Source organism: Balearica regulorum, chromosome 8 (assembly GCF_011004875.1).
Source record: "Balearica regulorum gibbericeps isolate bBalReg1 chromosome 8, bBalReg1.pri, whole genome shotgun sequence".
NCBI lineage: Eukaryota > Metazoa > Chordata > Aves > Gruiformes > Gruidae > Balearica > Balearica regulorum.
This window is the reverse complement of record NC_046191.1, coordinates 24109083-24132271: the sequence shown is the minus strand read 5'-3', so window position 1 is coordinate 24132271 and position 23189 is coordinate 24109083. Positions and strand designations below refer to the sequence as shown.

The 23189-nt window shown below is 37.8% G+C and overlaps 1 protein-coding gene and 1 long non-coding RNA gene across 5 annotated transcripts in view; one reads left to right on the top strand and one right to left on the bottom strand.

The window, feature by feature from the left end:
• The window catches only part of CAMSAP2 (calmodulin regulated spectrin associated protein family member 2), an 84270-nt gene extending 66565 nt beyond the window's left edge, over positions 1–17705 (top strand). For 2 of the 4 annotated variants that reach the window (XM_075760114.1, XM_075760112.1), the window contains 9 exons: positions 2238–2308; positions 2799–2868; positions 3640–5845; positions 6937–7073; positions 7632–7852; positions 8892–8991; positions 10988–11103; positions 12793–12911; positions 14411–17705. In XM_075760114.1, coding sequence (XP_075616229.1) covers positions 2238–2308; positions 2799–2868; positions 3640–5845; positions 6937–7073; positions 7632–7852; positions 8892–8991; positions 10988–11103; positions 12793–12911; positions 14411–14716 — 3346 coding nt within the window. In that variant the 3' untranslated portion in view covers positions 14717–17705. The remainder of the gene's footprint in view (positions 1–2237; positions 2309–2798; positions 2869–3639; positions 5846–6936; positions 7074–7631; positions 7853–8891; positions 8992–10987; positions 11104–12792; positions 12912–14410) is intronic. The other 2 variants (XM_075760113.1, XM_075760115.1) reach the window with 1 other exon arrangement.
• A 1809-nt stretch (positions 17706–19514) lies between these two features.
• LOC142602774 (uncharacterized) lies at positions 19515–23184 on the bottom strand. The gene is made up of 2 exons (XR_012836565.1): positions 22572–23184; positions 19515–21738 (listed from the first exon to the last, which is right to left on the bottom strand). It is a non-coding gene; the product is annotated as an uncharacterized LOC142602774 (long non-coding RNA).
• Between the last annotated feature and the right edge of the window lie 5 nt (positions 23185–23189).

The window sequence follows — 23189 nt, the reverse complement described above, 5'->3', positions numbered from 1 at the left end:
TCACCATGGAGAAGGTTTTCTTTAACTGTAAAGAAAGTTAGTAGAGGAATACTGGACAACACCACAAGAGAAGTCTATCTAGAGCCTTGGCTATGTTAAAGAATCCCCACAGCTGAAGCCATTAACCACGTGTCTATCCTGCCCTGACAAATTCTGTCAGTAACATAGTATTTTCATCCAAATAAATCTACCTTTTCTCTAAATGTGTACGTTTTGTCTGTGCGGATGGTTTTGACCTCTAAACTGAAGAGGACTGATTGGAAGTTTTGCAGTAAGCATCTGAGTTCAATTCCTAAGCACTTACAAATTTAACTATTAAGTCCCTAAGTTGTCACCAACGTATTTTGTAATATTTCTCATGTTTCCTGAGACATGTTGAAAAGACATAGTAAAAATCGTTGTGAAACCCCTTAGGGTGGTGGATTGTGTATTGTAGTAGATCATCACAACACTGTTTTAGCGTCTCTACAAGTGATGGATATGGTTTTGTGTTGGAGTATTATGAGAGCAATCCATGAGTAACAGAGAGATACATCTTTCCTCATAAAACAGTGTAATGTACGTCATCCAACTTGATGATACTTCCTTGCATTGCAGGGCAAAGGAGGGGCCTAGGAAGTTAGCGCGGAAGTTAGCACAGACGGTAGGAATCTAACACAGAGGCTGCAGGTCCCCTGGCAGAACGATCTGACTGCAGGATGTTGTGGTCCTGGCCTTTCTCCTTCTCCCAACTGCACGTTCCTGCCTCCTTGAGTGTTTGACATTGTTCATTTCAGCTTACAAAGACAGAAAAACCTAACCCAGTTGGAAAAAGTGTATGTTTTTTCTGCTGGTGTAGCTTGTTGAAATGACTCAGAGGATCAGATGGAAAGCCAGATCCAGCACAGAGGAGGGAGTGGGACTGTGGCGGCGAGCAGTTATGATGTCTGAGGTTGCCATGGAATCACAGCCATGGTGCCAAAAGCAGTGTTTTCTCCAGGGAAAATGAAGCACATAGATTTTCTTTGTGGTAGCAAATTTTCACAGGCTGCTGGACGAAATTTTGAATGCATGCTTTTCTTTTAAGATAACTTACAAACGTTATATGTATGATTTTAAATTTTTCACAGAAATCTCAAATGCCATTTAAAACAGATATGTTGTGTAGCTAATGTGTAGTCTTATTAACACAAAAAAATCAGGAATTTATGAGGACCTATTTTGAGTAATTTAATATATACTTATGAAAGATGCTTTTGTAGATTTTAAACAACAATATTTTTCTTAAATTGACATGACTATCCCTCCACAAATATTATTTAGAAACATTTCTAGAGCATACTGTATATAAACTATAAAAGCACTAAACAAATATTTTGAAAATGACTGATTGAAAAAAGGGGAGTTTGGGAGTGTGCTCTTCAGCTCCATGAACAAAATTCCAAACATGAAAGTATTTAATCCAGCATGTTTTTGAAGTCTGGCTTCTTTAGAAGTGTTGTACATACAAATGCATGCAACTTTATGCATGTGTCATTGTTCTGATCCTGAAGAAGCACCTTGATCAAAAGATTGAATTATGTTAATCCTATTCTGGATTACCACAGCTAGTCTATTACAGACTTAAAAAATAAAAAAAACGCAAAAAACAAAAATCTGTTGTAAGTAGAAACATAGGAAATCTTTGTAATTACTGTTTTAGTAGTGAATATATTTCTTGTCTTGGTAAAGTCAAGTCTATAACAAAATCTCCTTTATTCACTTCTAGTGTAGATTGCAGTCCAGACACAAAGCAGAAGCTTCAGACTAAGCAACTGAAAAGAGAGATGCATGAAAAGTATCCGATATTAGCTGCAGTAACTCAGCTTTGAGGCCAGTAGGAACTGCCTCATTTTGTTCATCTTTGGGGTTTTTGCTAAAATCAAACCTAAAAATGAGAACCTTCTAATAATGACATTTACATGAAATAAATCAGGTAACAAGTTAACAAAAAATAACACCGCTCTGTGGCCACTTGTGTAGGAGAAATACCTTTTTGCCTTTTTGTGTCTGTCTGCATTAGGTCCAGTTAAAGGTAATAGAGAGTTCTCTTTTTAGTTAATAAATTAGTATTTCAAGAAAATAATTACACCTCACTTTGCTCCCTGTCACAAAAAATAAATCTGTTTTTGTTTTGGCCCAGGACATGAAGTCTGGTTGCCCTTTTGTTATGTGGCTTATGATATATGTCTTATAAGTTACTGTCCCTTGCTTTGTAGATTGGAGAGTCCAACTTATACACCATCTCACCAATTGCATACACCCCAGCAGCCTTATTCATCTGTTTCAGGTAACAATTTACAAATGGGTGGAAGAGGCAATGAGTAAATTGCTATCATGCTTATATTTATTCAAACATTATTTATGCAGATACTACTGGGAGAGCTTTACATGCAAGGCTAATGAATGAGTTTGGTAATTTATAAAATGTACAAATGGGAAGTTTGTGTTTATACCTCTTACATTGTGTGTATTTTTTTAATTTGACTTCTGTTTTGATTATGTGAAATACAGCTTTCAGTAAGTATTTGTAGTATATTTTAGTATTATTTGTAGTATATTTTACTCAATAGTAAATTGTTTGAGGGATGAGTGGTATAATGTATATGCAGGATGAAATCGACTCAGTTGCTCTACTTGTATTTGTAATATAAAACCACTATTTTTGCCATTGCAGTGTTCTAAGTAATAAAGCAAACTAATTTGTTAAAGCAACAGAAGGTGATGTTAAAATCATTTTTCATAGCAGTTACCTTGGGTTCTATTTTAATTTCACTTAGGAGTCATCAGAAGATCCACATCGATGTCTTATGTAGATGGGTATGTAGGGACATGGCCCAAAGAAAAAAGGTAAGTAGTTCTACCATACAAGTTGGTTAAGAAATTATTATGTGTTGGTCATAAATAGTAATAAATGCTCCGTTGTAGTTTGGATTTTAAGAATCCTGTAATAAAAGTCCTTGTAAGTGACTTGCAAAAGTAGAAAGAGGAAACTATATTGTGGATTAAGAACTCAGTGATAGGAAACAAACTTAAGAAATAAATCATCTATTTTTACATTGAAATGAGGTATATTTGAGATGTTTAAATTCTTGACATTAAATATGTTCACATTTACGCAATCAACTAACAGTGGTAAGGCTCACATGGCTAATGAGCTTAGTAGTATTTAAACTTGTATTATTTTGTGGATAGTAAGAACAATCAGGCGGAATGTTTTGTCTTTCAGTTAGACTGGTCATAAACTCTTAATCTGTAGGGTGTAAACTAAAGTTAAAATGGTAAGAGTTATAGTGGTGGGTTATTCAGTAAGTGTAAATTGTGAGTCTTTTCACATCTTCCTTCTGACCTACTATGGCAATTCCTATATTCCTAAAGTGCCCCGAGTTTATTCTGAAGTAATAAAAAGCATTGGCTATCTCTAAAGAAAATGTTGTTATATTCTATTTTATTGTGCATTTTTTATTTATTGTATTTGCATTTGAAGTTAGGCAAAATACAGTACGCGTAACAGTGCCTCTAATATTACAATCTTAAAATAATTTTAAAACCAAGCATGAATATTTCATTATTATTAATCAAGAGCTGCTCAGTTATTTCCTTTATTCTAATCTCTATTAGGTCATCATTACATGGAGTTTCGTTTGACATTTCTTTTGACAAAGAAAAAAGCATTCCAGCAACTGCTCCAAACAGAGGAATTACTAGATCTGTGAGCAATGAAGGCCTTACACTAAACAGCAACCGCATGCCGAAACATATTAGAAAAAATCTGTCCTTCAAACCAGTAAATGGAGAAGATGAAAATCAAGATATTGAAGAGGAAAAGGACATGATAGGTCCTAAAGACACAAAGGCCAATCAGTCTCTTAACACAAATCAAAAAAATGCCAATGAGAGCAGCCGCTACCGTTTTCCAAACGGAGCTCTGCAAAACAGGGCAGTTCTGGATGATTTTGGCAACCAGATTGAGACACCAAGCATTGAAGAGGCTTTGCAGATAATTCATGACACTGAAAAATCTCCCAGAGTTATCCAACCAGACCAAATTACAAATGGGTTCTTTCTTCACAATCAGGAAATGAGCATCTTGAATTCAAACATTAAACCAAATCAGTCTACCCCTGATATAATTACAGACACAAAAGGTGCTCTAAGTCCTGTGACTGACAATACAGAAGTGGATACTGGAATACATGTCCCTTCAGAAGATATTCCAGAGACGATGGATGAGGATTCTTCTTTGAGAGATTATACTGTAAGCATGGACTCTGATATGGAAGAACCATCTAAATTTCTCCAGGAGTATGACATGCGAGCTAGCAATCACAGAGATCAATTAAGTCCCTGTCCCAGCTCAGTAAGTACTAAATCACAGGCAGGCAGCAGTGCTTCTTCAAGTTCGGGGGTTAAAATGACTAGCTTTGCAGAGCAGAAATTCAGGAAGTTGAATCACACAGATAGTAGAAGCAGTGGAAGCAGTTCTCAGAAAACCACACCAGAAGGTTCTGAGCTGAACATCCCTCATGTGGTTGCTTGGACTCATATTCCTGAGGAGGCATCTGTTCCTCAAGGAAGAGACACTACACAGTTACTGGCTTCCGAAATGGTACATCTTAGGATGAAGCTAGAGGAAAAGAGGCGAGCCATTGAAGCACAGAAGAAGAAAGTTGAAGCTGCATTCACAAAGCAGCGGCAGAAGATGGGAAGAACAGCATTTCTTAATGTTGTGAAAAAGAAAGGTGATGGAGTATCACCTCTCCGAGAAGAAGCAGCAGGAGCTGAGGATGAGAAGGTATTCACTGACAGTAGTCGGTTGAAAGAAAAGGAAACTCAAAAATCAGATGAACAAACTAGTAAGAGTTCAGAATTAATAAAAGAAAATCCTGAAAATTCTCATAGCAAATGGTTAAAATCTCCTGCTACTCCTATGGATGCTGAAAAGCAGTGGAATTTAGCAAGCCCCTCGGAAGAAAATTTTAATGAAGGAGATATCTTAGAATATACAAAATCAATTGAAAAACTAAATTCTTCCCTGCACTTTCTACAACAAGAAATGCAACGTCTGTCCCTTCAACAGGAGATGTTGATGCAGATGAGAGAGCAACAGGCTTGGGTTATTTCTCCTCCTCAGCCTTCTCCTCAGAAGCAGATTCGGGACTTTAAGTCTTCATCAAGGCAAATGGGAACTCCATCTCCTGTTGCACCTTTCTCACAAGAATCTCCTCGCTCTACACATCAATCTCCACAGTCTTCCAACAGGAAGAATGCCTCTTTTCACATTAAAATGCAAAGGACTCCTAGGCCAAATGAACTGAAAATAACACCTCTAAATCGTACCTTGACTGCCCCTCGGTCTGTGGATAGTCTTCCCCGTTTGAGGAGATTTTCTCCAAGTCAGGTTCCTATTCAGACTAGATCGTTTGTTTGCTTTGGAGATGATGGTGAACATGTAGGTGAACCTCAGTTAAGGGGAAATCTTTTGAAGGAAGTCAAGCCTACAGAAGAGGTACCAAAAGACGAAGGACCAAAATTGCCGAAACAGTGTGAACCGAAGTTGGAGGAAAAGGATATTAAGCCTATTGAATCTAATGTTTCGGAAGTATTATCTCAGCCTATCACAGAAACTGTCTGCCTCACCCCAAATGAGGATCAGCTAAGCCAACCAATTTTACCAGCTTCCAAAACAGCTAGCTTAATTGAAGTTTCCCTGTCAGATTTGAAGCCACCAGAAAAAACTGAAGTATCTGTTGAAAAATATGAAGGTGAGAGTGATAGAGAACAATTTGAGGATGACCAGAAAGTGTGTTGTGGATTCTTTTTTAAGGTAAGAGAACTAGTGGATGTGTATGTCTGCCATTAACCTTCCTTTGAAAGGGAACTTCTTAATTCAGATATGGATTTCAGTGATGACTTGCCATTGAAGTCAAAGCAGATAGTTCTGCAACTCTAAATGGACAAGCCTTTCTTTTACACTTGGTGATTGATTTGGCATCATAAGAGCGGTGAGATTCTACTATACTGCAGTTTTGAGCATGCCAGAGTATCCCCTTACATTCACAGTTGTGGAAGAGAGCTCGCAGGTTTTGGTGAGGAATGCATGCTGGAATGTAGACTTATTTTTAACATAAGCTTTGATGACCTTAATTAAACATGCTCACGTCTCACCTTCACTTCCCCATCCCTAAACTAAAAGTTTTTGAAGTACAAAACAGCCTGCATTTTTAAAGATATTGAATGTCTCTGAGTTGCACTTGGGAGAGCCTTTTTCCATCTCTTGGCTGGCTAAGGAAGTATAGTCTTTTGAGACTCCCTTTTGAAGTTGGTATTTGGGAGCACTCCCTGTTGTCTTATTAAAGAGTTATATTCAGACAGGCTTTTAACTATAATGCACATTGTAGGAGAGTGGTCTAGACACTGAAAGCCATCAGGATTTTGAATTTCCGTCTTGGAATACCCCAAAATCTTGTATCGCATATCTGAGATGTGCCTTGCTTGTCTGGAAGCATTCCTCAGTTCTAACAAAACACCTGGCTTGATCAGCAAAATTGCTTTTATATGCTGCATAGTTATTGCTTTTTATGATAAATTACCTTCATCTCCATACATGTAGAATCTTCTGAAGCTGAATACAGAAGTTTATGCAGTGTGGGATCTGACTCTAAACTAAAATATTTCACTTTCTTATATCAGTGTTGAATTTTGTTTGACTTAGGAAGGAAAAACTCCGTTATGAAGTTTTAGTAGTCTTAAGAAAAATCTTTTAAAATAAACTTACTTCGAATACTGCAAATGTGTGTTAGGGTATTTCAACACAGCGTACAGAATTAAGTGTCTAATGACTTGGCAAAATCAGTTGTTGAATTCAGAAATTTTAATATTTTTGGGTCCTTTTCCTTCAAATACTATTACTGCTAGGATGATCAAAAGGCAGAAAATGATATGGCAATGAAACGAGCAGCATTATTGGAGAAGCGTTTGAGAAGGGAAAGAGAGACTCTGCTTCGAAAGCAGCAGCTGGAAGCAGAACTAGAACATAAGAAGGAAGAGACAAGGTAAAACTACATGTCCTGATCCCAATGATCAGTAACAGTGAACGTAAAAATGTCTGGTTAAGTTAAAAGTATAACTTCCATGTCAAAGAATTGGTATCGTAATATCCAAGATATTTAATCCTAGAGCCAGATGTGCTGAGGAGCCCAGCTGAAGATACATGCCAGCTGGTCCTGCAAAATCAGCCAATGGCATCAGTCTGTAGCTCAGACTCAACATATGAGCCCTGCTGGCATGAGGGAAGCTCCTCAGAGCACTACTCTGCCCTGCACTTTATATTCTGAGGGAGAACACATCACTTTGGGCCTCTTTCTGCACAAATGCGTAATGCTCGCTCAGTTACAGCAGTCAAGCTAATAAACATGGGTTTGATTTTACTAGTAACAGTATCCCAAAAAGTTTAAACCATATGAAAGTTGTAAAAAAAGCAAGTTCCTCTTACTGATGTCTGAGAACTCTAGAAGCTCCACAAGTCTGATGTCTGTGTTGTCCTCACTGTGCTAGCTAAAACTGTTAAATTGGAAAGTTTCTATTGTTGAATTTATTTGATCGTTTTTTAGACGCAAAACAGAAGAAGAACGTCAGAAGAAGGAGGATGAACGAGCACGGCGAGAATTTATTAAGCAGGAATATATGAGAAGGAAACAACTAAAGCTTATGGAAGAAATGGATACTGTCATAAAGCCACGTTCCCTCTCGATCAAACAAAAAAAGCCACGTCCAAAATCTATTCATAGAGATCATATTGAATCACCTAAGACACCAATCAAAGGTCCACCAGGTAACAAATGTTCATGTGGAAAAAAGAGTCTGTTCATGCTAAAACACCAGCTTGTTTTTTGATACTAACAGGCACATGCATTTATTAGTGTCTTGTGCTAAATTGAAGCTGCACGTGACCAAACTGGAAAGCAAAATTTGCCAATTGAAATAAAAAGATGAATGTTACTTACCTGCTGTGCATGCATGCATATATCATGAAACAAAAAGGCTAACTGTATGAAACCCCAGTGGGACCACCACCGTGTGTTGCAAGTCATACACACCCATGTATTCTTCACTAATCTCTTCTTGCACCTGTAGAGCTAAGAATGAATAAAAGTTAGGAGATAAGAGATTGATAAATAAAATGGTGATTATAAGGTAAGAGTACTTAAACTCCTGCTTAATACAGACAAAAATTAAAATTAAAAAGTTACTTATATATTTCATGTTTTTTTCTATTTTGCTCACTTACCTACTGCATGTGTAGTTATGAACATAGCAACACTAATCATGTGGAACAATTTATTCTTTTAGATTTCACATAAGTGCAGTAATGATTGGAAGAAGTATTGCCAATTTACAATTAGAAAAAGTAACCAGACTGCTCAGTGATCCTTTTTGTTACAGCATCATATAGCCTTGTTATTCTGCTGCATTTTCTCTAGCTGCTTCCCTCCATCTTCCAGTGTAAGTTAAAGTCTTCCCTTAACACCTTCCAAGAATCCCTCCCAAGCTTTGCATTAAGCCTCTTAAGCTTTCTTTCATGAGGACTTATTAACTTTGATTGCATTCTTTGATTTGCATAGTGCCAGTATTCCCATGTCTGTGCTTCACGTTAACGCTTAGTCTGAGACCATCCCAGGTGGCTGCAACTGGCTAGGTGTCAGCAAGCGTTTAGATGGAGTACACCACATATGCATGCAGGTATATCATGTATGGGTGTAAGAGTCTCGCGTATAAAAGCTCTTACTGACTTTCCGATGCTGGTGTTGGGTCTAATGAACAGACTCTACTACTTGCATAGGTTTATAAGCCTTAACTTTGTTTTTATCCAGGTTCACAGCTTTATCGTGTTTTTTCAGTATCTAGTCTTTCATTGGCATCGCTGAATACAGGGGACAATGAGAGTGTGCAGTCAGGCAAGAGAACACCAAGGTAAAGCTAAAATAACTGTTTGATTTAATAAAATTTGATCAGCTATGTAAAACTAACATGGATTTTAAAGAGGTCATGTATATATTGTGTACTCCAAGAACAGGTATGTTTTCCTGATTTGAGACTGTGATAGTTTCCAGTGTCAGGCATTAGGGAACCAAGCCATGATCATTTTTTTCACAAATTTTACCAAGTAAACCAGTTGGGCAACTATAAATGAGATCAAAACAAAATGCTGTTCACGCAGCCTCTTTAATTCACCTGCTTGCATTTAAATCTCAACTTGTGGATATTTTACTAAACCTGTATGCTACGTGCAGCTACATAGCTTCTTTTCTTTTTTTCCACATAGAAGCTTCTTTTCTGATTTTTTTCCCCTTAGCAGTCATACAGGGAAGTATTAAGTGTTCACTAGGACTTCAGCCTCTTCCAAACACCAGAATTGATTTTGCATTAAAAATGACCTGAAAATGAAATAAAAAGAGATAAAAATAACAAAATTATTAATTTTATATACAGAATCTATACTGTAATTCAGAGGAAAATTTTTATTTCCATGTAACCACTTAATAATATTCAGAGAAATAGTTGGGGGTTTTTTATAGAAAAGAAATAGGAAAGAAAGGCAAACTAGGAACAGCGGGTCGATAATGAGTACTACATGTTATGATATCATATGTCATGTTTTCATGGCCACTATACATCACTCATCAACTCGGACATGCCTGCAGCTGGTTTCAGTTGACTTTTCCATTTTCTTGATGTCTTGAGAACTGAATTTCTGGTTCTTACATAAGAAAATTTAATGAAATGATCCAAGTATCCTAACATTTCTTGTCATCCTTTAAAAATGATCAGTTTTAATTGAGAAGGGGATTTCTTCTAGCTATATTAGCTGTTAGAAAAGGCTTGATGTTGCTTATCTACACAGACTTTCCGGATGACCTCTGTCTATGTAATGTTACTTGTACAGTGCTGTACTATGCTTGTAATGAACAGTACATCTTTCTCTGGCTTTAGATTTGATTTAGGGAGTTGAGACTTTTAAAATGTGATAAAATTCAGTACAAATTATTGAAAGTAACAGAGTTGAAAGAATTTTCAATCTTTCCAGACCCATACTTTCACCTTTTCCTTGCATCAGAACTGTCTTTTGATGATCACATTGAGTGAATTTCAGTGATACCTTTGAGGTCTCTTTCATGCAGGTGCTAATCACAAAAGGCATAGGATGCATTATAAATTGTATTTTCATCTATTGCTGATTTTACTGGAAGTTAGTGTGCAGATAAATGTTGCTTTAATACCACTTTTTTTCCTTATTCTTTGCTAGTAGTGCCTTTCTTCTCACTTAGAAAAGCTTTCATTCCAAGCTGAAAATTTGGCTTTTGCGGTAGCCACAATCACAGAAGCTTTAAATACCTTGTAATAATTTAAGAAAACATTACAATCTCGCTTAGATCTTTAAATGCAAAACTTTTCACATTTGAATGCAGACACAGTCTGAAGAATTACTGCTTGTGAAAACAAAAATTAGAAAATTGTTTTGCTCTCTTAAATAGAGCAGTTCTCACTGCCAATTGTTGTAATGATAAGTATAAATGAAGTACATTTTTTGTTCACATTCATCATTCTACTGAGAACTGGTTTGTTCACTACATGAGGTAACATTGTTTTGCTAGTACCAATGTAGAAGTAACCCAAACTCCCACTTAGTAATAATATTCCACAGCTTAGAATATCTATTAGGTTTCTGTGCCTCAGATGTAGCCCAAAAATTTACTAACATACACCTCACCTAAATACCAACTTTATACAGAACATGAACTCAGTTATCCGTTAATTTCTTCTATAAATATTGTGCATTTAGGCTCATAGTCTACAATTCAAATCATCGTGTTCTACATTAATACAGTTTGTCCTCCTTTCATATTAGAAGGCTTCTCTGCCGAACATTGTAAATTCTTTTTTAATAGATTTTAAAATTTATATTTAGGTCTGAGTCTGTGGAAGGATTCTTATCTCCGAGTCGCTGTGGTAGTCGGAATGGAGAAAAAGATTGGGAAAACGCATCTACAACTTCTTCAGTCGCTTCTGCTACAGAATACACAGGTCAGTGACAACAATATTCAGAAAAGTACCTGGCTATTAGTGGTTCTATGCATGAAAAGTTTTGAATTATCTTTATTTGGTTTCCTAAAACTTGACTGAGGATGCTTTCATGGAAACGTTACTTTCATGTCCTTTAAAATAGATGGTAATCATACAAGGTTAAAATTTTAAATCCAAAATTAAAGTACTGACGCAGTAGCATTTGTGATAACCAGAATAAACAGTGCACTTCAGTAATCTGTCTAGCAAGGCAAGAAGAGTTGAAATTTAAGTTCAATTTAGAATGGAGTGAATGAATGTGAATTTAAATATTCTGCACCTTTTGTTTCCAAACAGATCTCTTGTTTGTTAAAAACTTTACAATCTGACTTCTAATTCTTTATTATATTATGAATCAAATAATAATGTTATCTTCATCCCTTTTCTCCAAATTACAGCACATGATGTTGCAAAGACCGTGCATTATCAGGATTGTAAAAGCTCCATTTTTGCCCACCTAATGTCATTTTGTTTGGTAAAGAGTAAAATAATGTTAGGTATTCTCAATAAACTTTTAGGGAGATCAGGTTTGATTGATGGGCCTGCATACTTCTGTCTGTGCTGGCAAATGTTTGCTTTTAAAATAATTTTATATCCTTTCCACTGAAATGACTACAGTCTGGAAAGGCAAAGTGTTCATTCTGAAAACCAGAAAGTACTTACCTGTTTTTAAACCATGAAACTTCAGTCAGTTTGTGTCAGTTTGTGCCACATGCATGTCAAATGAAATTACAGGAGGGATAGCAATACTTTGCCTGGCTGGTCTTGCTGAATTTTCTCATGAAGATCCATAGTGCTGAAGATCATGTTTTAATGATTATTATGTGGAGGTTATTTTTAAATGAAGGCATGTACAGTTCATAAGAATTGAGCAGAAGGCTTTTTTCACATGTTTTAATATCTTCATTCTGTCAGTCAGACTCCATACAGCTTTTTAGTGTTGATTCTAGGCTTTTTTCCCCAAAGCATAGACAAACTGAGATTTAATCTTAAGTTTAATTGGTAATTGCTTCTATATTATGTTTCTTTCTGAGACTCACAATTGGTACTTACACATTGGTTTTTTCAAATAGTCTTGATAGAAGTACGCGTATATTTCAGAAGTTAAAACAGAAGAAATTTCTCCTTCAACCAGATGAATCAAGCCTTTTTACAGACAGAATAACCTGACAAGTGTCAGGTCAGATCTTTTATCTCTGGTTTTGGGTAAAACTTGTCTGGAATACCAAGGTAGACAGGCTACAGTTACTCTTAAGTGCTGCATCAGCTTTGTTGTTATACCTTTCACCCTTGAAATTACAGGTCTAGGTGAAGACAAAGAAAGAATTTGCTTCTGGATGACTGAAATTTTAGTTAGAAAATGCAAAACATTTTGTTGTTCATAGAAAAGGTCCTTTGAGAGAAAATATTTGTGAAGACTGCCAACAATAATGATTTAATAATGAAAGACACATTTGTAAGCAAGCTCAATAACAGCTGAAAAAATGACATTTTACTTGTTTGTGAAATTTGTGGTCTCTAGCCTAATTCTATTTTATTCCTGGATTTGTATTTTTATGCATGCAAAAGATCCATACTGAAAGTGATTCACAGCATTTAAACTCTTTGTTGGCTTATTGACTTAGCTGATTTGTCATTCCTCCTCCATAGGACCAAAGCTCTTCAAAGAACCCAGTGCTAAATCCAACAAGTATATAATTCAGAATGCGCTGGCACATTGCTGCTTGGCTGGAAAAGTAAATGAAGGTCAAAAGAAAAAGATACTGGAGGTAAGGGTACTTTTCCCCTAAAAGCATAAACACATAAGTCAAACCACAGTCAGGCATTAGGAAGACACTCAAGTATTTATATCGAAAGTATCAAAAGGAATCTTCTGAGGTTATGCCAGCCAGCTCTTAGGGAAAGGCTTGAGGAACTTCTGCTTCCTGTGCAGACAGAAAGGTTCTCTAGTACTGTAGAAACAATAGCTGTTGTATCGTACATGCAGCACAGGAAGCTGAACTGTTAGTTAATAGCTACTGCTAGTTTAATGTGGGAACGTCAATATGTAGACTTTTATAATTTGCTCACAAACTTGTTTTCCCTGACATGAAAAATATCCATCTTATACATGGGACCTTTAGAACTAAAGCACAGCTCTCTGATGAACAGAAAGAGCTGAAATCCATCCCTTCTAGGCTTTTCTCCAGTTTCCAAGCAGTAGGGCAAATTCAGGACTTTCTACCACAGAGTGGTGCCTTCCAGCCTTTTCTCCTATGCTCGTATAAACCTTTCTGAAGATGTACAAATGTTACAAGGGTGAGAACTCAGGGACCAGTGTGTTTCCATGCAAAAGGAATAACACAGAATCTGAGGGTTGAGAGTAATGGGACTGTTCCTATTACCAACTGTGACAAATTTGATAGATTAAAAAGATCAAAGAACACAGGTACTTGGAATCTAGATCTAATTCCTTTTCCAGAATAAATTTCATGAAAGTATTTATTGCCCTTTCTTCTCGTCATAATTCTTCTGCATTCATGTTTAGATGCTGCCTTCTCTATCTTTGCAGCTACTTTTTGGAAATAACAAGTGAGAAACTGAGACAGCCTCTTTCAGTTCAAGTAACTGGGAGCATAACAACCCCCAGAAATCCCAGGAAAGAACAGCTGTAAAAAGGTTGTGCTTAACTCTAGGCTGTGGCATATGTCACTTGGTAGAAGCTGTACATGTTCAGGGCACATCTGCTGTAGAAGTTGTGTTGGGTGGAATAGGAATCTGAATATTTCAGCTAATAAAGAACCTTTGCTTAGTACACTTCAACCAACATTATGGTTTGACCAAATTTGAATGGATTTAGGGATGACCGAAACCCCATTTTAGCACTGGAGGATCTTTCTGGCACATCTGGACATACCTACGTTTCCTGTACCTAGACTTGCAACTATTAGACCTGCTTGATGAAATGGATCAAAGGCTTTTTATTTGGTCAACAGAAAATTTGTTAGGATGTCTGCTCGTGAGGTACAACTAAACAAGTATAGCTGAAATTGTCTAAATAAATAAGGTTTTGCTTGAGAAAGATAGCTACCTTATTAAAATTCAGGTAGGTGAAGCTTAGCAAATTTTGGTGATTGACAATAAGGTCTTTTAGTGGACAGAGTTAGACATAAGTTTCAGCTCTTGTAGAAAACAAATTCAAAATCACAATCCAATAACTTTCAATGTTTTCTAACTACAATGCAAAATTCATATTGTAAATCTTTTTCTTTCTTTCTTTCTTTTAAAGGAAATGGAAAAATCCGATGCCAATAATTTCTTAATCTTGTTCCGGGATTCAGGCTGCCAGTTCAGATCTCTGTATACATACTGCCCTGATACTGAAGAAATCAATAAATTAACAGGAATAGGTCCCAGATCTATCACAAAGAAAATGATAGAGGGACTGTATAAGTACAACTCTGACAGAAAGCAATTTAGCCACATACCTGCTAAAACTTTGTCTGCCAGTGTTGATGCAATTACCATTCACAGCCATTTGTGGCAAACCAAGAGACCAGTAACTCCTAAGAAACTTTTACCCACCAAGGCATAGTAGATGGCAAAAAAATTGCTTCAGAGAATTATGATAAACTTGCACTTCATCTTTACTGCCTATAGGAAATAGATTTCTAGTTGCCAACAAAGACTCTTAGAACTTAAAACTGGACACCAAGTTCTGTTATCATGTCCAACTGGAATGTAAACACAGTGTTTAGGAGTGCAGAAGATTATCGCTTAGGTGAATAACTATGAGTGATTACGGAAATGTTTGACTTGTGTGGAGATTTGTATGTGCTAATACAATATATAGAGTATATTTGCTCTGTATTTTGATTAGATACACTGAAGCACTGAATGTTCCTCTTTAGTGACTCAAACTACATTTTTTTACATCTGTTGCCTTATATGTTTGTATTTGTGCTTGTCCTGAAATATTTTTTCTTTCACTAAAGAAATACTTCTTAATGTTCTCAATACCATTGAACTTTGCATACTGACTTACAGTAAAAACTAAATGGTAAGTTGTATGTCACCGAAGAACAGCTGAATGGGTCTGTTCTGCCAGATCCTTATTGTGTGCTGTAACAAAATCAAGATTCATTCCCCTGAGTATTTATAATTCTTTTTCAATTAAATAATACTGATTTGCGTATAGACTAAACAGTAAAGGGAAAACCTTTGAACTGTTTGAAGTTTCCTTCAAATGAATTATTTAACAACTCAGGGTATAGCTAGGTGATGCAATTATTCCCGTTTCAGTAAGCTACCACCTGAGATGTAATGACTGACCATGTGCATGTTAATACCACCATTAAAATGCAAAGCAAAAAGATTCAGTAGACCTCTAGAACAGTTTAAGCAAATGTCCATTATTTTGCATTGTTCCACATGAAGAGCAAGCACATGGTCAGGTACTGCTTCTCCAAGGAAGGAATAGGCACTTGTGAAACATTCAGAACTAGATCCCTGATGTTTGCCTGACAGAACACTACAAATGTTCAGAAGAATCACAGAATTCACTAAGTCACAGATCTTTCGGAAGTTGTGTATCTAATTCCCATTGATTTTAAGATCCAGGCCACTGTCAGTTCTTCCTGCCTTCAGATCTGCCAGCTCAGACTTAAATCCATTTTCCAGGGAATAGACATCTGATAAGCATTTTCAGTGTGTCTTAGTAAATTGTTTTCTTGACACAATTTAACAGATGACGTCTTGTGACACTTAGCGAGTTTAAATACATATGGCAAAAAAGCCTAAATGACATTTCAATAAATTTATAATATGACCATTTACAAAACCAAACTTTAGGCATATTTCAGTATTATTTATAAAGGGCTGCATTTTATTTCAAAACAGTGTTTGATTATTTTATAGATCACTATTCCATTTCAGTGTTTGTTTCTCTTATAATTTGCTTTTAACATAGCACTGTTCTGACAAAAAAAGAAACTACAAACTTGAAGCCTCCCCTAAATCTGTGGCTATTTTGATAATGTACACCAGAGGATTTGTTGGGGGAAAAAATCTCATTCTCAGGAAAAGACTTGAATGATTTGTGATTCTGTTCTGTTTCAGTGTTGTGACAACTACATTAACATAAGACAGTATTGTGCTGTAAGTATGTAGTCCATTCTGTTTCATGGGGAGACTAAAACTCTGTTCGTATTTCTCTCATTAAACTGCTTTGAGAGAAACTATGCCTCACTACTATGATGTGCTCATCGACTTACATAAAAAATGCACAGGAATGAGATGTCATGAAGCAGTTTAGAACAGTACTTTTTTAAATTATTATAAGGCCTTAGGCATCAATGCATCTGGGTTATAAACATTTTCTCAAAAATGCTGTCAATTTTACTGTAATTTATGTTCTTATATTTATGTATATTTGTTAAAACTGTAAAGAAAAAACACTTTAAAATACATGTTTAATATGTATGTGGCTCAAAACTGTTTGTGGTTAGCTGATTCCTACTGTTTGCATGTATATCACCGGGATATGTAACTCTTATATTTCAAGTGTATACATATTGTGTATATAGGATATAAATAATATTAAAAAAAGGGGAAAGAGGGTTTGCGCATTCTGCCTGTTAGACAGTTCCTACGACTACTGTGGTAGGAACATCTTGAATAACAATATGAAGCTGTGTATAATATACAGTGATTCAAGAAACCAGGAGGTTGGAATTAACTGATACACATACGGTGAATAACTTCAGAAGAAGTTTTATCATGGGAGGCTTTTTATTTCTAAAATCTGTACTATGATTTAACTAAAGATTTGCAACACCATAAAGACACATGCATCAATCTAATCAAAGTGAGCTTAAATACATGACAGGAATTCTTGGAGTAATTTTAAATATATCTGAATGTATTATGAAATTTACATTTGTCAGCAGGTTACAGATTTGTGCAATGTCTAAAAGTAGAATGTGAATAATGCAGTTGAAAATGTCATTGCTCGCAGCATAAAATTTTACTTAATACAGGAAAAGTAAAGCTAGATGCGCTTTTCCTTTTTAAGCCTGCAAATTTTCTAATTACAGTGGATCTTTGGTTGGGATCATGTTTAAAAAAAAAAAAAAAAAAAAAACAGGAAAAAAAAAAAAGGAAGCTTTCCATAAAGGCCAGTATTTATCACTGGCCTTTTCAGAACACACTGGTGCTTTCATCAGGGGTATTATTATTGTTGCTACGACTGAATTGCCAAACTCTCGTCTTAGTTTTTGGAGCAAAATTTCATATTCTAACAGTCATAATAGCTACTGAATTCTTTTTTTTTTTTTTTTTTAATGTTAGTATGACTGTTAGTTTTTATTATTTGGCTGTTTAAAGCCAAATTCAGCTATTTAATTATGATTTAATGGGCACTGTTGAAAAAATGTACAGTGTATTGTGTGCTTACTTGTCCACTTCTATGGAGCATAGCTTCCATATTTTTTCAAATGCTGTGCTGTAAAATATTGTCATTGCTACTTACGTGGTACAGTGTAGTTTTTTCCTTTCATTTAAATAAAAGCATGGCACCAAAAGTACTTTTTTTTTTGTTTTCTTGCTTACATCTAAATATAAACTGAAACTGTAAAAAGTTCCATTAATCACAGAATCACAGAAACAATTGGGTTGGAAGGGACCTTTAAAGATCATCCAGTCCAACCCCCCTGCCATGGGCAGGGACAAATCTTTAAATCTTGTTTCTTCTGTTTCAGCAACATAGAAATTGTAGGAAATATACACCATTTTTATTTCTCCTTTTGTTCCCCCTTGTTTGTCTCACTTTCACGTATAATTTAGCTTTCTGATGTTATCAGAGGGAGGCTATTGAAGAATTAGGCTTCTCATTTCATTCTTGAGGACAACATGGTGTTACCCTGTTCGCTTCTGAAGCAAGTTTCACAATTGCAAGTCAACTGATAAACTCCTGTACTCCGGTTACCTTCCATCGTCCCAAAACCACAGAAACTTACTGGTCGGTGTAATAGGGCTGCTTGAGAAGGGAAGGTTTTTGAGATCAACTGAAGTCTTACCTTCATCAAGACAGCTAATAAAGAAATGACTTCTAGTGAAATAACTAGTACTTGTTAGTTGTGCAATCTTGAACAGAAATAGTATCCAAAAAATAAGGTGTCTCTTCCAGATCTGTAAATTAGCAATTTTTTCCAGTCTAAATCACACCCTTGGGGTTTTGCGTTGTCCTGCTGGGTTGCAGAGCAAGAGCAAGGACTTGCTGAAAGGGGACATGACATCACTGCCCTACCAACAGGCAGGCTGAATTGTTGAGTAACAACTCAAACAGAGAATCTGTAAGTTTCAGAGTTATCCAAAGGGCAGCTTCAAGAATATAGGAAATCTGATCACAGGGCTTTTAGTACTGAATCGAAAGCGAATGTGGATGAAAATGAATAGCCTTCCTTCCTCCCCCCAAAACTGTTTATTTTTCAGCCAGCTCAGTCAGTTCCCTGTACGGCATCACAAATGAGGTGACACAAGCAAGGAATTATGTTGGAACACAAAACCCAGTTGCACCCAATAAAGCTATTTTTTCAGTGGCAAGCGCAGCTCAAAATTTTCGTCTAAAACCAGCCTTTGTACAGACAAGCTTTACAGCAGACTTCATGTTCTCTATCCTTCAGCAAATAACACCATACTTGAGAAACTGCAGATCATGTCCTGGTTAATTTGACAGAGTATGACTGTACTGTGTGTCTGAATTTGTACAGAATTTGTCAATCAAAATTTGCAGAGATCTGGTATCACTAACTGCAGAATAATCATCTCTGTTACACTTGGAACCTAAGCTTTTGGATCAATCACACACAAAGGTGATGTAAAAAATAGCTTTGTTTCTCAAATCCAGCCGTACTGATGCAGTGTAGATGTCAGATTTCTTTTTTCCAACAACTTCATAATTAAATACAGACACAGCTTTGTAAGGGCTAAACCTTTAACTACTTCTATATCTTTTCAAATAGCAAATTAGCATTTCTTTGCTGCCTTGTTACTAATTTCATGAGCTGAATAAGCAGTTTGAAGAATTGTGGCTATAAAGATCTATCTTGACAGCCACAGCCCTTTACATCTGCTTTTACATTTTCTAATTAATTAAAAAAAATTAAAACAAAACCAACAACAAAACAAACAAACCACACAACTCATCTTATTCCAGGTCTAGATGGCAGCAAAATCACTATTTTTAACATGTACAGCATCTTTGTTCATTCATAAGCAATTTGTTTTTAAAAGCAAACTATGCCATTTAGGAAAAAAGATGTGAAGCGTGTTTGTGTCTGCATACATATAAATGCACACATACCTTCAGACTTACTTGCTTACATGCAGGTGTGAAAAGAAATGCACTTTAGACAACCACAGCAAACACTTAAATATGGTAGGGAAGTTACTCTAGCTTATTTCCTTCTAGCAAGAAAGAAAAGCAGCTGCCTTGTCTGTTTTACACTCAGAACTACTGGTCTTCCTAACAGGCAGGGAAGCAATATATGTGTATATATCTAAGCTCAGTACAAACTCTTTGGGAGATGGGAGTTCTTAACACCAGGCTTTTTATCAAATTTCTAAATTTGGGGATAACACTCATGGACATTAGACAGAACTGCCTCTGATCAGAAAATAACACATGCCAATAACAACTAGAATTTCAAGAAAGGACAGAAAAAGTAGAAAAGAGTTAAAAGCATTCCACTGAAAAATGTTATTTAAAACTTTATTCAGACTCTTACTCAACATTACAAATAACTGGATGTATAAAATAGGAGTAATTCATTATCCATTGACAAATTTATTAAGCAAGATACTGAAAGAATTTTTTCCACGTAAGATGTGTTTAAGTTCTCAGTTAATGGAATGTGAACTTTATGGAGACGTACAAAGTAATATATATATGCATTTTCATGTCGCTGTTAATCTGTTAGCGGAGCTTTGCAGAAAGACTAAAAGCTAATATGAAGCTTTCCATCAAGGCAGCTCTGTCTTACCCTTTCTACATGATCACTGATCTAAATGTCTGCATTATGAGACCTGGCAAGGACCCACAAGCCTGCAATTATTTAAATTACCCGATGCCAGATTAATCTTTGGCTCAGTATTTTTCTTGTTTAAGCTACCTGAAACTGGAGCTATGATGCTGACGTAAACAATTCTCCTATGGATTATGCAAGAATTTTTCTGAACTGTCACCCCAAAGTTCTGGAAATCCTTTCTTGAAATGAGTGAAAACTGTTTCCAGAAGTAAAATTTTAAACAAATTTTTTTGCAACTTTTTACAAGATCATGTAAACATAATAAAAAGTGTAAAGGGTTGAATGGCTCTGTTATAATGACTAAAAATCAGAGGATTGGCCCATTTTTTACGACAACAACATAAAGATGCTTGCACAAAGCGCTGGACTCCACTGACAGATCTTGTGCAAGGTCAGCACCGGGGAATAATTCTAAGAATGTACGCAGCCCTGCTGACATTGTCTGCAGCCACCTGCCACATCTGTAACATAGTCGCATAATTACGATTTTCTTTTCTGAAGCGTTCCAAGAAAAGACTGCAGGGCCCTGTCTTGTCACTTGGTAATGCAGAACTCCTCCTCCACTAATCCTGATTTTCAAGCTCTCTCAAGCCCACACCCAACAGCTTTGCTATTCATGGGAGTTACCTGCTTTGCAATAATGACTCGGGAGTTCAAAGCAAGCTGAGACCATCCCAAAGACATCTTTCTATGCCTGACTGAGAAGTTACGAACAACCAGAGAACAGGGTCTTCCATCTGCCCTTTTCAGATAGGATGCTACTATGTATCCTCTCCAAACATTTAAAAGCAGACGTATCCAGTAATGCTACCTATTCTTCCGTACCTCTTCCTGGAATTTGCTGCTTCCCTGTGAAAGGCCCGACGTTCTGAACAGGCAACAAAGTAATTTTAAATTCAGAATTTGCTCCTCCTTTGGGGTCTACAACTGGGGAGAAGCTTTACCTTTCTTTCATCCCAGAACTCCCACCCTCCAGAGATACAGTCTCACCTCAGGACCTCCACCAAAAACAAAGCTATTGCATAAAAGATAGGTAAACCACAGTAACACCGTTGTGAAATCAAGATTAAATTTAAAAGCCCATGTGTGTTTATCTAGTGTTTTGTAGATTAAGCAAAGTTTAAAACGGACTTTTCTTATCCAAGTGTATGTTCAGCCAAGTTATGCATACAGCTTTGTTTAGGCAATTAAAGTCATCTTGTTTTTCTGCACTACCTCTGATTTATCATCTCTATCACATGTATTGGGAAGCAGTTTCATTTCCAAAATTACGTTTTCTATTAATCATTGCCTCCAAAGGCAACTAAGCAACAAGTGACAGCATTATAAGTAAATGGCACGATTGGGTGCTTTACTAGCGAACCGAGCTTCCTGGGATGCGATGCTGCGACTCGAGCGTTGCAGAAGGAACCATCGCGTTGCAGAAGGAACCATCGCGTTCCGCATCCCTTGCTCGTCGCTGGCCGAGTCACTGCTGTGCAGCCAGGTGGCACTCCTCGCTGGATGGCCTTCGGGACACTTCTCTGTACTCCTTTACAGAAAGAAGAGAGAGAGAGAATAACATCACAATTCCCCTCTGCCCTTCAGCTGTTCCTCAGCAAAACAATTCGCAAGCAGACTCGAACTCACTGTGGTTCTTAACATTTTCAACCACCAGTGTGACAGAGAATCCAGTTCAGCTTCAGTTAAATCCCTGACAACCTTCCCTGGACCTCTGATACATGTCACACAGGCATCACTTAAAAAATAATTTTAAAAATTGGGTCTCTGCTACCTCCTTTGTCAGAAAAACTGTCACCATCTCCATTTTGACAAGGCCTGCCAATGTGCTGCTGTATGCACACTGGCGTTTTGTCCAAGTGCTATACTAGCATTTTAACATGGTTTTCTGTATCTCATCTCACAGCAATATTTAAACACAGAGAAAGCTTATTAACTGTTCACCATGACAATTCTTAGATATCATAATCCTCTGACAATTACAAAAATGCATTTAAATGTAACTGCCAATTTATATACAAATACATCTTCATAAAATATATGTAGGACATATGCACACATATGATTTCTGTAAAGAATGCATTCTTTTTTCAACAGTCACAAGAAGCAGATGATAGCAAAAACACACTGAAAAAATCCGAGGCTGGCCTGAAACGCGGCAGCACCTCATGCAGTAATTAGAGGTGTTGCCAACAAGCCATAAGCCTCCGCCACACGAGGAAAGGAAATTACGGTCGTGCCAGAGCATGATGGCAGGCTGGCAATCCGAACCAGAACGGGAAGAAAGTGGATCTGCTCTGTATTTATTACGTGATTTTGGGGGTACCTCAGGTACACCCGAGCGGCAGAGAGCAGCGCCCGTACCTAACGGCTCCGTGAGGCAGTTCTCGGGCCAGCACGCCGAACGCAGCGCTGCGACAGCCGAGGGAAAGGAGGGGGTGAGCGGCTGGACAGCCGGCCCCACAGGCCTCCGAGGGCCGGGGCTGGGCGGGGAGCCCGGGGCACACGGCCCCGCTGCCCGCAGGGACAGCCCTTTCTGTGGGGGACACCGGATTCTTTGAAGTTGTTCCCACAGCGCCTCTCCCCGTTAGAAAACCGCTCCCCGCCCCCCGTCAGGGAGCCCACCGCGGCAGGGACCGGCCCCGCCCGCGGGAGAAGCGCCGGGCGCCTGGGAAAGCGGCGGCCGGGCGGAGACCCGCTGCGCCGCTCCCCTGGGACAGGCCCAGAGCCGCCGCAGAGTTGCGCGGGAGGACGCCGGTGAGCCCGCGCTTGCCGGGGCTGGCAGCTGCGGCCACGCCGGCCCGCCCCGCCCGGCAGCCGCACACCGCTCCCGCGGTTACCTCAGCCTCGGGGCGCGGAGGGGGGGGGGGGGGGGCGGTCGGTCCCCGCCGGCACTGCCGGCCCCGGCGGGCGGAGACTCGCTCCGCCGCGAACAAAGCGGCCCCGCCCCAGCGCGGCGGCCGCCGCTGCCACCATCTGTCC